General features: G+C 36.9%; 1 protein-coding gene across 9 annotated transcripts in view; it reads right to left on the bottom strand.

Annotated features, from left to right (window-relative positions):
* Window positions 1-1378: 1378 nt before the first annotated feature.
* Window positions 1379-13904, bottom strand: part of SIPA1L2 (signal induced proliferation associated 1 like 2) — a 131000-nt gene continuing 118474 nt past the window's right edge. For 6 of the 9 annotated variants that reach the window (XM_032443332.1, XM_015857870.2, XM_015857869.2 and 3 more), the window contains 4 exons: window positions 7773-7826; window positions 6701-6824; window positions 4197-4278; window positions 1379-3364 (listed from right to left, as the gene is read on the bottom strand). In XM_032443332.1, the coding sequence (XP_032299223.1) occupies window positions 3218-3364; window positions 4197-4278; window positions 6701-6824; window positions 7773-7826 (407 nt within the window). In that variant the 3' untranslated portion in view covers window positions 1379-3217. The remainder of the gene's footprint in view (window positions 3365-4196; window positions 4279-6700; window positions 6825-7772; window positions 7827-13904) is intronic. The other 3 variants (XM_015857876.2, XM_015857872.2, XM_032443333.1) reach the window with 1 other exon arrangement.

Genomic DNA, 13904 nt, shown 5'->3' with positions numbered 1-13904 from the left:
AGTTTCAATATGGATCCCTTTGAATAAGGATCTATATATAAGTTATGGTGTCATTTTTAAGGCAGAAATAGAACATTTGGTAATCTTGCCACAATTTATATTTTTCCCTTCTACAGAAGTAAATGCCCGAGTTGGTTCAGTTTCTGCATCTTGGTATACTTCACAGCATGGCCTACTGTGCTAAAAAGACTTCTCTGACATCTAAATCACTTCCATATTATTGTTTCAGTTCAGAACACAAAAGAATCTTTGAAGTGAATTTTCAGACCATCCCCACTTACTACGCTTTGGTTCATATGGATTGGATTTATTGCACAGTGCCTGGCATCTTACCAGATAAAACTAAACCAGAGCCAACCTAACATACGATTTCAACCACCAAAGGCTGCCCAGTCACGAGACCGGACAACAAAGAGTCTGAGTGATCTCCTCTCACTTCTAAAGCTTGTGTTATCAACAGTGTGAATATTTCTTGTGTTTCAAACTAGCTGCTAACGTTGACTTAAGTCTTCGTCTCTCCACGTATTTAAATCAGGCATTTCCAACAGTAAAATGTCTCAGAGTATTATACTTAAAAAAAATCATATAACTGAAATGTCCAGTTAAATACTCTTTGCCAAATCTGTATTATGATCCCTAATAAATATTGAATTCACATGTTATCAAAACATCTTCCTACAGTAAAAGACACTTGAGGAAGAAGAACACACCTCTGACAAAACTACTTTTCTGAGGAAGTGGTCAGCAAAGGCAGTAAGAGATCTGTAGGAAAGGTTTTCTGCCACTGTCAGAAACAAAACATTTTTAATTGGTGGGAAAAGGAGAAAAATAACTATGGAAAATCCCTTCTGCACAGCTAATTAAAATAATGCCTGCTTTCAATAATTGAGAGACAGAGATGAACACTGAAATTAATATTGGACTATAAAATCTCACACAAACCTAACAGCATTCCTTCAGACAAAGCTTATTCTCCAGCTCACTTCCATTAACACGGCTTCTCAAAGAGGGCAAACCAGTCCTCACAGAAACATGTTCACAGACAAATTGCACGAGCTGTTCAGCACTGCTATTTTGGCAAGGTCTCCAGCCAGATGGATTTGCTAATGACTCTTGTAAGGTGTTTAAATTAGAATCTAGTGTAACACACGACTGCCATGTTTAATTACTCTTTGTTGATATAGCTTAATGAATTCTTTGGTATGTAAGAGTCAGAGTTTTTGATGAAAAATACAAAGACAAAATAGACTTTTTCATTTGAATATAAAGATATCAAAGCGTTGGTTTACTGCCCATGTAACTCTTCCTAAGACCAGTTAATCAGAACAATCATTAGATCAGGAATATACATTTGTCTTATGAAACATTTCTTAGCCAATATAAGCTAACAATGGATACAGAATTTTATTTGCATCAATTGCATATATATTTTAACAATTCTACAATTTTCTGTAGGTCTGCCTGAATGCACTCAGCCATTGAAATGTAAACAGGATACAAGCATGATCTTGAATGATTTCTTTTTCTTTCAGAAGGATAACTTCAAGGGTTCTTATTAGCTTCATTTCATTTTGTAAACTTCTACTTTTTTGGAGCAGACTTAGTACATATAGTTCAATATCACACACAAAACTGTTACAAAAGAAGAGGAACAAAGTAGTGCAAGCTATCATCAACCTACTTTCACATCTCACATGCTAACACTGCAATCAAATCTTCAATTGCAGACACAAGAGGAGGATGGAAGTAATTTGCTGCTTTGATAAGCATAAAATAATACAGGAAAGCTAGACACCTTTTCAATTTTAGTTTTTTTCTTTAGAACATATTTATGTGAAAAGCAGTTTCTCTCATCGGTCACTAATGAATGCCTATAAACAGTCAAAATAACTTCTACTCCTTGACCTATGAAGCTACCTTCTCAGTTATAGGATAGGATCCACGAAATAAATCAACTCTGATAATAGTGACAATCCCTCATCAGTAATAAGGGATTGTAAGAGCTATGGGAGCTTGGACTGATTCCAGATTGAGAACATAGACTGAGCTGAAAGGAAACCTGAACTATTAGTGATGACAGTAGTTGTAGATGATACAAGATAAAGTAATTTTTTTTTCAGGTTTAGATTTTGAACATTTATTAAAAAAGCAGGATGTATGTTCATTTCAAATTAAACAGTTAAAAATGTTAAAGCATACAAACAAATCAGTTGTGTACTAGCAGCATCCAATTGTTAGAATTTTCTAGAACTCCTCAGTACAGTCTTGGCAAGCTAAAAATATTACAACTTGCAACCAACTGACCTCACCATAGTGCAGATAAAACAAACTTTATAAAATCAACAATTTAAGGTTAAATAAGCTTAAATAAAGGTGTTAAATACAAGACACTTGATCAAAGCTTCTGTACAAAGATAAACAAATTTGGCATTGTACAATTGATTGGCTGGCTCACACCATATATGATTCCAATGGTTAAGCAGTATAACTGTTTAGCTGAACATCAACTATACAAAAGTAAGAGAATTTGGGAGTGGGCTAACCCCAGTGAGCCATTTACAAGGCATGTGTATCTTTAGAAAATCAGAACACTGTTTATATTCAGGCACCATTTGTTCCTGCAAATAAATAATCTCTAATGTATCTGCATCCAAACTAGTGTTAAACACATCAGTGCTAACATTTTATAAACACAGCTTTTTGACTATTCACTATACCTCCATTCTTATTGCTATGATGATGTGGACTGTGGAAATAAAACTACTGTACATACAAAAAAATAGAGCACCTTTTAAACATTAAAGTATACGTCTGGTTATTCTTTTTATCTTACAATACTGAAGCCCAAGCTAATGTAAATTGCTTTAACATCTCCACCAGTGCACCTGAAATGCAGGAACTAAAATCCCAAATATTCCTCTTCAGGCAAGCCCTAGCCAGCGCATCCTCTAAAAATGTCTAAAATGACACTAGGAATTTTTTTACATTCATCTTCACACAAACAAATATCTGCTATTCTCTGCTTTCTTCATACGAGTTTAAAGACAGGTTACCACAGGTCTCTCTCCTTTTCAAATGAATAAAACTGGATTGAGAATGTAGCAGAAACACCTACAATGGATTGTGAACACAGTGAAATTATTACCCCGTTAATTCAAAACAATACAGCTGCTACATCACAGCTGTTCCAAGTAAGTATTTTCTAGGGGTTCGGCCATTAGGATTTTTTGTCTATCGTATTGAAGAACCATTCTGTAAATTTCCTCAGTTGAGCAGCTGCTGTTTGAGACTCCTCTTGAAGCCTCATGTTATCTTGCCTCAGATGCTGTACCTCTGCTTGAAGAACTGCTTTGTCCTGTTTTTCCTGGTTAAGAAAGATACAAATTGAAGGAAGTAAGCAGTCAAGATTCAAGCACCTATTGTTACCGTTAATATTTCTGTGCAAACCATTCAGCTATATTCTGTTGAGCACCCTAATCCATTTCGACAACCGCTAACTGTAAGTTGATTCCAAGAATATGTTTCAAGTGCCTCACTCCTCCTTGCTAAGTTGTTCTGGAGATAAAACGATGCAAGCTAAAAAGAAAGCTAGATGCTACTTCAACTTCAAACTCATAGAAATTCACTGAATTCCACAAAAATTCAAGGAGTAAAAAAATAAGAAGATTCCGAGTATTATAAATGATATGTGAAAGCCCAGGAAGGAAGAAAATTATTTACTTTCAAAATCTTTCACATAATAATTATTTTCTGACCAAAAGCAGACTCATTTCCACCAGTCCTTGGCATTATTCCCAGCTCAGGAATTACAGCAAATGAGATAAATCAAGTCACTGTTACATGACTGAGGCACACGAGAGGCAAGAAGGGGGACAAATCTAGAGTGCTACCTGCTTAGCAGTAGCCCTGTCCTTCGTTAAATCTGAAACTTCACAGGACAGGGATAAAGTACATTATTTATCTAAGGTATGACAGTATGTAGGATAATTTATTCTGCAGAAGTCAGTGACCTGCAAACTAGTAAGCCTTGTGGCAACTTGTTTGTGTAGCCACTCCTACATTTATCACTAGGCTCCATCATTCATAATCATCATTATGTTACCTATTTTAACTTACTTTTTACAAGCCCTACTTGAACTCCACACAAAAATCTAGCTATTAAAATGAGAGAGCAATAACATCAATAGCAATCTTACCTTTCTCAGGTCAGTTTGTAGTTGCCGGAGGATCACTTCCAGCTGGTTAACTTTTCCAGTCAGAGTAGTTGGAGCATGCTCCCTGTAAAGAAAACCACTACCTTCACTCTGGGTTACTTAAAAACATTTTAACCCCTGTTTTCTCCACCTGCTTCTGCAAAATAAGACTTCTAGTGACAGCAGAGGAATCAATTCGTTTTAGGGATAGTTGGGGAAACCAAGATAAAAGCAGCAGCAGTGGAAGACCCATTTGTATGCTATTTGAAATATGACACTGCTTCTCATGTGAGACTCTCAGAAATTAAAATGATTTTAAGAAGGAATATTTCAGGTATTATTTGCATATACCTTCCCACTGCAAGTCAAACTTGCTGGTAAATGTTATGCTGAGCACATTTGTTAACAAGCTGCTTTCAGATAAGGACTGTACTAATCTGAAGCAAGCTGCAGCAGTAATTTTTGCAAATTAAATGAGCTGTTTGAATTCTTTTGTCTGGTCTGCAGTTGTGTCATTTCCAGCAAAAGATAAACCCACAGCTTCGTGGAGACAAATATTTTGTTTAAAGGTCAGAACATATGAAATATTGCTACAGGTTAATCAAATGCGTGACTGGGGGAAAATATTGAGAATAGCTCCTGTTTCCCGTATGAAACTGAACACTGGGAGAGTTTCATATATGTTAGAGGTGAAATTAGCCATAACATGAATTATTGTGTAGAAAAAAAAATCTGAAGAGAGTGCAATTTTGTTTTTGCAGAGCTGTATCAGTTGCTTCAAGCAAGTGCAAAAATCAGTCATTTTCCAGTGTTTAAAGATGAACATTTTAAAATCGTTCTTCAGTCCTTGCTGATCACTAACTGGTGAAGGATGTGGACTTTGAAGTAATGGAAATCAATGTATTTAATCAGGTAGGTTAATTTGTTTAAAATGTGTTCAAATTTAAATGTGACATTCTAACAAGCAAGAAGACTAAGCCCCTTCTTATCTCTCCATTTCCTGTTCCTCCACTCCTGCAACTGAAGAGTAAAACTGATCAAAGACGTGCTTCCATTCTAACATGAGCTAACGGACAGAATCTGCTCCCACAACAGAGAAGACAGGAGTATGTTCAGATCACTGAGGGTGAAGAATTTGGGCAGTTTTGGCATGCAAGTTTCCTGCAGCCCCCAGTTGCAGTTTCAGATTTATTTTTCTCCCCATAGATGAAAAATGATAGCAATTTTTCCTTGAACGTGCAAAAAATAAGTAGGAACACTTCCTCCTAGATCTGAAATGTTAGCTGCAGATAAGAGTCTTGCATCCTACTGAGCTGAGCTCCTTTTACCAGTTCAGATGAAAAACAGAAATGAATGTAACACAAACTACTATTGCAAACGAGAAGCACAGAGAAAAATTGTGGTTTGAGGTGCGATAGATCAGTTCAGGTTAATTGGTTAAACTCTGCATATACCTGTACTATTCTAATGAGAGAATTTTGCCTGGCTATGCTACATATTTCCTAGATTAAACTGCTCTGAGGTCAATCCCAAGAAACAACATTTATCAAAAGTAATGTGAAGGTGCCATCTGTCAAAGCAACAGTTCTGCTATGAAGTAACGAAACACTCAAGTAGACAATTAAGCATCACATGTTTTGAAGGAAAACCCTAAGAGACATTTTCAAAGAAAGGTTTTTTTTTTGCTTTCTTTTTATTTTTTTGTTTGTTATTTTAACAGTAACACACATGGCAAAAATACTGCGAAGACGAAGGCAGTGTTCACACAAGCTGAACTGTGTGCGCTTCGGTAGATTGAAACTCAGAGGAGGAGTTCTTGTCCAGTAAATTAATGACCTAAGTTAGGACTGTAAGGAACTGCTAGGATTTTAATTCTTTATGGCAACTATTATGCAAGGCAGTGCCACTGAGAGGACTTTTGAAGTTAAAGAACTTGTCAGTCCCCTTTGGTTAAAATCTGTCAGTTGAACAGCAGTAAGGAAACATTCTTAACTTTCATAAACTGGACTGAGAGAATTCCATCCCATGTCTTATTTTCTTCCTCAGGTCTTATAATGTATTAGTTTTCAAACAGTTTCAACAAAATGCTAAACTGCTGATAGCCAAAAGGTAGGTAACATCAGAATAATTACAGCATTTGTTCCAGAACACTGACCTTGAAGCAAATATCCAAGTATATCTCCTACCCTTTTTTATCTATTTATTTATTTATTTATTTGCTTATTTAATAATAAAGTAGTAGATTCAATTTTGAAAATTGCATATTTTCAGAGCAGTGGTGCTCTGCTTCCTATACTCCTCTGGTTTCTTTTTCCCTCATTGAATCATGGGATCATAGAATGCTCTGGGTAGGAAAGGATCTTAACTATCCGCTAGATCCAAACCAACTGCCATGGGCAGAGCTGACACCCACTACGAGGATATGTAACAAACAACATTTGGAGAAAAAAAAGCTACTTTTTTTGCTTTGTTTAGTTTTAAAGAAATGTGCTGTAGTTTTGACATACCCAGCAGCCTCAAGAAAATCTTTCCCATCTGTGGGACTCTCGTCCAAAGGTAATTCTTGTGTTCCTTCCAAACCCTGAGCGTGCTGCATACCATCCAAGGTACAAAAAGATGCTACTCTCTGATCTGTAAAAAAAGTAATGTAAAGTTATGTTTAAGCTGGATATGCATACATATATATATATATAAAATTAAAGGCTATACTACAGCCATTGTTCTTGCTCAGTTCATCAAAAGGATGTAGGTTTCTACATCACAGCTTTGAAGATAGTCAGCAGATGTAAAGTGCATTCTAATTAGTTGGCTTCCCCACATCTGCATCCAAAGGCAACCTCAAAGCAAATTTTTTGCACCTCAGATCTGTTTGGACCAGTTAAGGTTGATATGATCAGTGAATTGGTCTTGATGAAATCCACAGAAAACCACTTGAGAACTCAGGGCCACAACACTCAGTATGAATTCAATGAAAAAGTTCGTATTTTCCATGGACTTAGAGCCCTTGGATTCCTCAGAAATCTCTACTGCCCATTTTGTACTTTTTTGCACTGTTTAATATTGTCTCAAGAATTTTCTGGTAATCTGCAGACTGGAAAAAAACAACAAATTCATACTAGTTCTTAGCAGTTGAGGGTTTTTTTTTTTTTTTTTGTTATATATATTACAAAGGCACACAATCACCTACATTGGATTGCACTGGAGTGTAATCTAACAAGCACAGGTTTTACCTATGGATATACAGTGTGGTTGCCAAAATAACTCAGTTATCACTTAATATAACTATGCCATGCAGATCATAATTGCACAGAATGGGAGTAAATTATGCATTCATTACAATTTAATTTGCTTTCTACAAAAATACAATCCATATTCTGTGGAGATTCATTTATTTCCGTCAAACAAAATCCAAGTCCTTAGGTTTGCTTAAATTCTGTTGACAACATGCCTGCCTTGCCTTTTCTCCCCTTGCTCTACCACCCCACAGACCCAAAGCTTGCATTATCATGCAAACGTGCAAACATAGGAAATATTAAAGAAAGTTTACAAAATATAAAGTCATCAATCCCAGATCATCACCTAGAAACGGCGTATGATGACAGAACGGCCCAAGTTCTTCATCTGAGTCAAAACCTGGAATAAGATTTAGAATGTTCCTATAAACAAGACAATCCATCTCCACTAAAGTAGCTGTGGCCCTTAAGTAAAGTTCAGATAATGGGATACTCCCAGTGCAACTCAAGCTGGCTTTCACTGCCAGCCTTACCAAACCATTTTTGTACACCAACATTAGAGTAAAGCATGCGATGTCAGGCCCAGTGTCTCTAATAGTAATACCCAGTGTTTTGATACACAGCATGGCAATTTGGCACAACACACAAAAAAGACAATCCTCCAAGCACCCAAACAGCAAAAACAGGTCATAACACTTTAAATAGGATGAAAAACTTGTTTTAAAACTCATCTCAAATAAAAATAGGAAATCATTCAAAAGCCTTTTTTTTTTTCCTTTTCAGAATAGCAAATATTAACAATTCATTCTTACATGAAGAACAGAAATTGCATGCCATATTTTTATCCAGTTTTTAAGACCACAGCTCATTTAATCTGATTTTAACTTCATTTCTAACTTGTGATGGACCTCAGCAAATTTGAACATGATGTTTTCATATGAGTTGAAAATAATGTAAGAATATAATTTTAAACACTAAATCAATTTGAAACATACTAAGTTAGATTTAATAAGTAGAGATAAACCAAAAGTAGTTTCCCAATTCAAAAGCAGTATGTAGTCCAAAAACAAAGCTGTATAAACAACCAGACTGACAATGGATTGGGTCAGAAGTTTGAAGTACATATCTAATTATCAATTTCACTTTTATACTGTTTACATTTTCATTATCTCTTGACAGAAGAAAACAAAGTCAGCAACAGATGTTATGCTATGCTATTGCTATTTTTTCTATGGTCACTAATATGTGATGCGTGACATCGCATCTCAGAGGCCATACTGTCTGTAAGATAAAAGCCTGTGTTTTTATTCCACTGCCAAGTAAGTTTAATTAAAGAGAATGGTCACTCATTCATCATACTTCGTCAGTTGAGAACATGTTTTGTCAGTTCGTCCTCTCTAACAGTGTTTTAAAGTATCTTTCTCTTGATGGGTAAAAGCAGATGTAAAAGCAGATGCATGCAGCTGTTAATGAAATCACATGATGGAAGTTTTAAACCCAGTATTTTAAAATATCTTCATAACATTTCAACACATAACAAAAATACAAACAAAACAAAACAAAAAAAACCAAACAGGTGCTTACAATTTAGTATCGTTTGTGGATTGACTTTTTCTTCTTTGTATATTTAATAATGAATTTCAAATGCATGTCATAAAAAATAATAACACTTAGAGTAGGAAATAAATTATTAACCCTTTTATATTTACACAGCATAACTTAAAAAATATTTCTGAAACATTCCTACGTTCATAAAATATAAAAACATCTTCCTCAGATGAGGAACAAAGTCTCTACACGGCCATTAATAACCAGAAGTCTCCAGTTATACAGCATCCTACAAAAACACCTGTGTTGCTCTTCAAAATAGACAATTTTCAAAAGCTTGGTTAGTGTCAAAATCATTCTCTGAACGAGTTACCGACACAATAAACTGTTACGTCAATAAGATCTGTGAGTACTAACTGCTATGTCAACAAGATCCGTGAGCACTAACATATTTTGCCTTCGAATAATTTTCAAGTACTTTTAAGGATGGAATTTTATTTTCCATAACTCCGCCATCAAGCCTCATTGATCTCTCTGAAAGCATTCATGCTTCACAATAGTTTCACCAAGTTACTATTTAAACCAGGATGCCTTTTGAATCTGAACTGTGGTTAAAACTGAACTTGTGTTTCAAAGACCAAAATTTTCCTACAGGTTTTGTTTTTATTCATTCCCAACAGAACTGGCTTGACAGTATTCACAAAAAGGAAATCAATGCGACCGTCCTTGATGCTTCGCTTTTCAACAGAACAATCGAGCATACTTCTGACTATTATACTGTAGATACTGCTTCCTCAAAATTATGAGGACACCTCTAAATGCTAAAATGTCAGAACTTCAGTTTTCAGCTGGGACATTCTTGCCAAACCACCCAAGGACCCAGGTGCATAAACAAACTGAGAAGATAATGCAATGACAGGCTGAGAGAGTTGGGGCTGTTCAGTCTGAAGAAGAGAAAGCTCCAAGGAGACTTCACAGTAGTCTTCCAGAACCTATCCAGGGTCCACAGGAAACATGGGTAAGACTGTTTATCAGGTAGTATGGTAATAGTGTAAGGGGAAATGGCTTTAAACTAAAAGAGGAAAGATTTAGGCCAGACATTAGGAAGAAACTTTTCACTGTGAGGGTGATGAGGCACTGGCATAGGTGCAGAAAGAAGATGTGGGTGCCCCATCTCTGGAGACACTCAAGGCCAGGTTGGATGGGGCTCTGGGCAGCCTGAGCTGGTAGAAAACTGGATCTATATCATCTTCAAGGCACTTTCCAGTTCAAACCACTCTATGATTCTACAGTGTATCAACATTTGTACAAAAGTTTAACAATCTCAAAACAACTTTTGCTTATTGGAGAGCAGAAAAGGCTAAAATAAGCAGGGAGTATGAAACAGCCTTTTCATTACAAGGCAAAAGCTGCCTTCAAACATACACTGAGATTTGCATGGAAACAAAACAGCCACACATGCATGCATTAGAAATGACCAAATCACAGCTGAATATTTTTATCAATCTAACAGTTTAACTTACTAATTTGATTTGAATAATTTTCTCTTGTTGAATGCTTCACTTCTTTCTCATTATGTTGTGTGTAGCATTATTTGTACTGAGCCAAAAAGATTTTAAATGGAAATATTAAAATTATATTAATTATAGTAGCACAGATGTTTCTGCAAAGATAAGTTGGCATTAAGAAACACTACATTCTGATTGGCATGGCTAGTAGATGATCACAAAAATAACCTGGAAAATAATCAGAAGCTTAAACCACCTATTTAAATGAACTAAATTAAAGACACCACAGGAATGACTTTTAGGTTGTTAGTTCCCAAAATATTATTTATAAAACACTAACCTTTCTAAAGCAGAACACAATAAGTTTAAACAAACAAAAATAGAACAAAGATCTATTCATAGAAATAATGTTTATGTTTGGGCCAACCCTTTTCTATAATGGCAGCAGGAGATATAGACACCTTGAATGACTTTACCTTTTATTCCACAAGTTCTCTAAAAAATACCAAATGAAATATCAACCACATAACATGTATTGAAAATCTGCCCTTTTTCCCTTACTTGGTGATCTATCAAAAGGATAATACAGAAAGAGAATTTGAAAAACAAAACAAAACCAAACCCACATTCTCTCATTTTTCTTTTCTTTTTAGATGTCTTTGTTCTCCTTCTTGTTCATCTTTCAACTTTATACTCTAAATCTCCTCAAAAAGTTGTTTTACTTCTCTGCTTCTTTTCCTCTCTTTTGCTTCACGGTCACATGAAGTCCTATCTATTTTTCTTACGGTTTGTTCCAGGTGCAGATATAAAAGTACAGATACAAAGATGCAGCCACAATGAACTTCCAACATGTCAGCTGTCTTCCTGTCTCACTATAGCTTCTACCAAAATAACAAACGGGAACTGGAAGTAGTGAATCTATATATGAAAGTAATTGAGTTATACCCCTTGCAACTGACTGCATGAACGCTAAAAATAATCTCTGGAGAAATATCTGAGTCAAATCTATGACCTGCAGGGGAAGGTAGTGCAAATACTTAAGCAATGTTGCACTGAACTCCGATTTCTAGATATTAATCCTCAACACAAACAGCTCCAATAAAGCTTCTTACAGATGTAGATTCTGGAGTTTGTGGAGGTAAACCCTGCACAGCCCTTCACTGCACTATGTAAATCTGTCCATGTAAAACTGGATTTTCCAGCAAAATGTGAAATATTCAGCTTCTCACAAAAGTTCTTGCCAAGCAAAAGCATCAGAAATGAAATTCTCACAAACTATATATAAAAAAGGCCTATCATGATAATTTCAAGTTAACAACTTATGACTTCCTCCAACTCTTCTTTCAACCATTTAATCCAATTTTTGTTAGACTATAGTTCAGAAACTGCTGTTCTGCATGAGATCAAGGCATCAGCAGGGTAAAAGCTAACATCAAACTCAACTGTTCAGTTAGGTGGAAAAAACTTTGAGACAACGATAGGAACAATGTCGCTACTGGACATAATTATTTATCCAAATAATCCGAACAGTATAAGTACCTCAAAAGGCTACACAATATGTGTATCATTAATCAGAATACAACGGAGTTTACATACAGACAGATAAAGGATAGTGGGGTCCACAGGTTGTATGCATTTTTGTCACGGGTTACTTAGATTTACCTATGCCCGTGACAGGGAGAGACAAGCGTTGGTCCCGTTGTGCCCGAGCAGCGAAGCAACCAAGCAAGCGATTACCTTCATCTTGACGCCGTGTGAACTCCTTTCTTGCAGCCTTGGATTCTCAGTCAGCTTCAGAGGTCCGACAATAGGTGATTTCCTCGACTCATCTCAGCCTCTTCATGGCCCTTGGTTTTTTGCCTTTGCTTTTTCGGATACTGCTCCAAGCCGGCACCTGGGTCTTCTGCAGCCCCCCTGTGCTTCTCCTCTTTTCGTTCTAGAGCGATTGGACACCCGTTTCATTTTTGCCTTCCACAGGGGCAATGATTATTGCTACTGTGCCCCTGTGACTGATCAGAATTATTGGGCTGAATCTCAGATCGGAAACTCTCTCTTCTCCAGAATAGTTATGATACAAAGCACGGTATTGCATAAGCCAAACCTCACATATTAAGGTTTACCTCCTATAGATCTCGACCCAATACTCACTTTATTCTCCTTAGGGTCCCCTTAGGTGTTTCAAGAGTGAATCCCTATGCACACTGGCGGCGCGTCCACCATGCGTTTCTAAGATCTTTCCAATACCTCCAGTATTCCCATCCCAGCCTCATCACTCTCGTCTGGTTCTGGACGCGCTCCGCATATGCATAGACAGCAATGGCCCATGGAACATTTACTTGCATCGGCATTGATAGTGATTTAACATGAGGGCAGTATGAAACCCTATCTCATTTACTTGAAAGCGTGTCGAATCTGAGGTACAACCTAATAAAAAAGGTTTTTTTTTTAGCTGTACAATGAATTAAACATGGTGGTGTTGGTAAAATTGCCTGTTCCATCTGGATGCAAGTATTTGTAAAATGCCTGTTTCCATCTGGGATGCAAGTGTTAGTAAGATTCACAATTGCATCTGAGGTGTAGATGCCAAAATATCGACCATACCACATCTCGTAAAAGTACCAGGCAGGTGTCTCCATCAGTCATCCACCTTATTAGGCTATATATCTGCACAACTTCCACAACACCAAATTATGGTGTTAATAGTTGACACAATACTTTAAGAAGATCATTAATTGCTTCAATCCCTTAAACAGAGCAACTGGGGATGAAGAGTGGATTCATAGCTGGCAGGCTCTGTAAAAGTCAGAGCTAGCTAGCTTTGCTCTGAAGGGAGAAAAAATCCTTTGTTTTCTACACAAAAGTTAGATAGCAGATGCTGAGAAGTGCAGCAGCCCTATGTTGACAATTTGTCTGGTATTTCAAGGTCACGTTCTCTGTGAGCAGCTACGGAAAGATAACTACTCCCAACACGCCCGTAACGAAAGCTCTTTTATAAAGAGCAAGAGCAGAGTTGTGTGTCTAAAAGCTAAAAAGCTCTGATGCCCGCATTCTCCACCAAAAAATCTGTCACGGGTTACTTAGATTTACCTATGCCCGTGACAGGGGAAGCCACCCCACGCCCCCCCCCGGGCCTGGAAAGGAGGGGAAAAGGGCGAGTGGATAAAACAGCGGACAATCTAAGGAGGAAAAACTTATTTTACTAAATATGAATATCGAAATACAAGATAACACAAATATAATATAATTAAGGCTAACAAAATCGAACGAAACAGAGAGAGAGAGAGAGTCTCCGAAAACCGAGAGGCTACTGGTCTAGCCTGTAACTTAGGCGACACGGCTGGAACGCTTCCCACTCTCCGAGAAGTTCAGAGAGAGAAGGAGGGCACTCCAGCCTGGGAACGAGATGTATATAGAGTCCTTGA

Source organism: Coturnix japonica, chromosome 3, assembly GCF_001577835.2.
Source record: "Coturnix japonica isolate 7356 chromosome 3, Coturnix japonica 2.1, whole genome shotgun sequence".
Lineage (NCBI taxonomy): Eukaryota > Metazoa > Chordata > Aves > Galliformes > Phasianidae > Coturnix > Coturnix japonica.
Note: the sequence above shows the minus strand (reverse complement) of the source record. Positions and strands in the feature narration are given on the sequence as shown.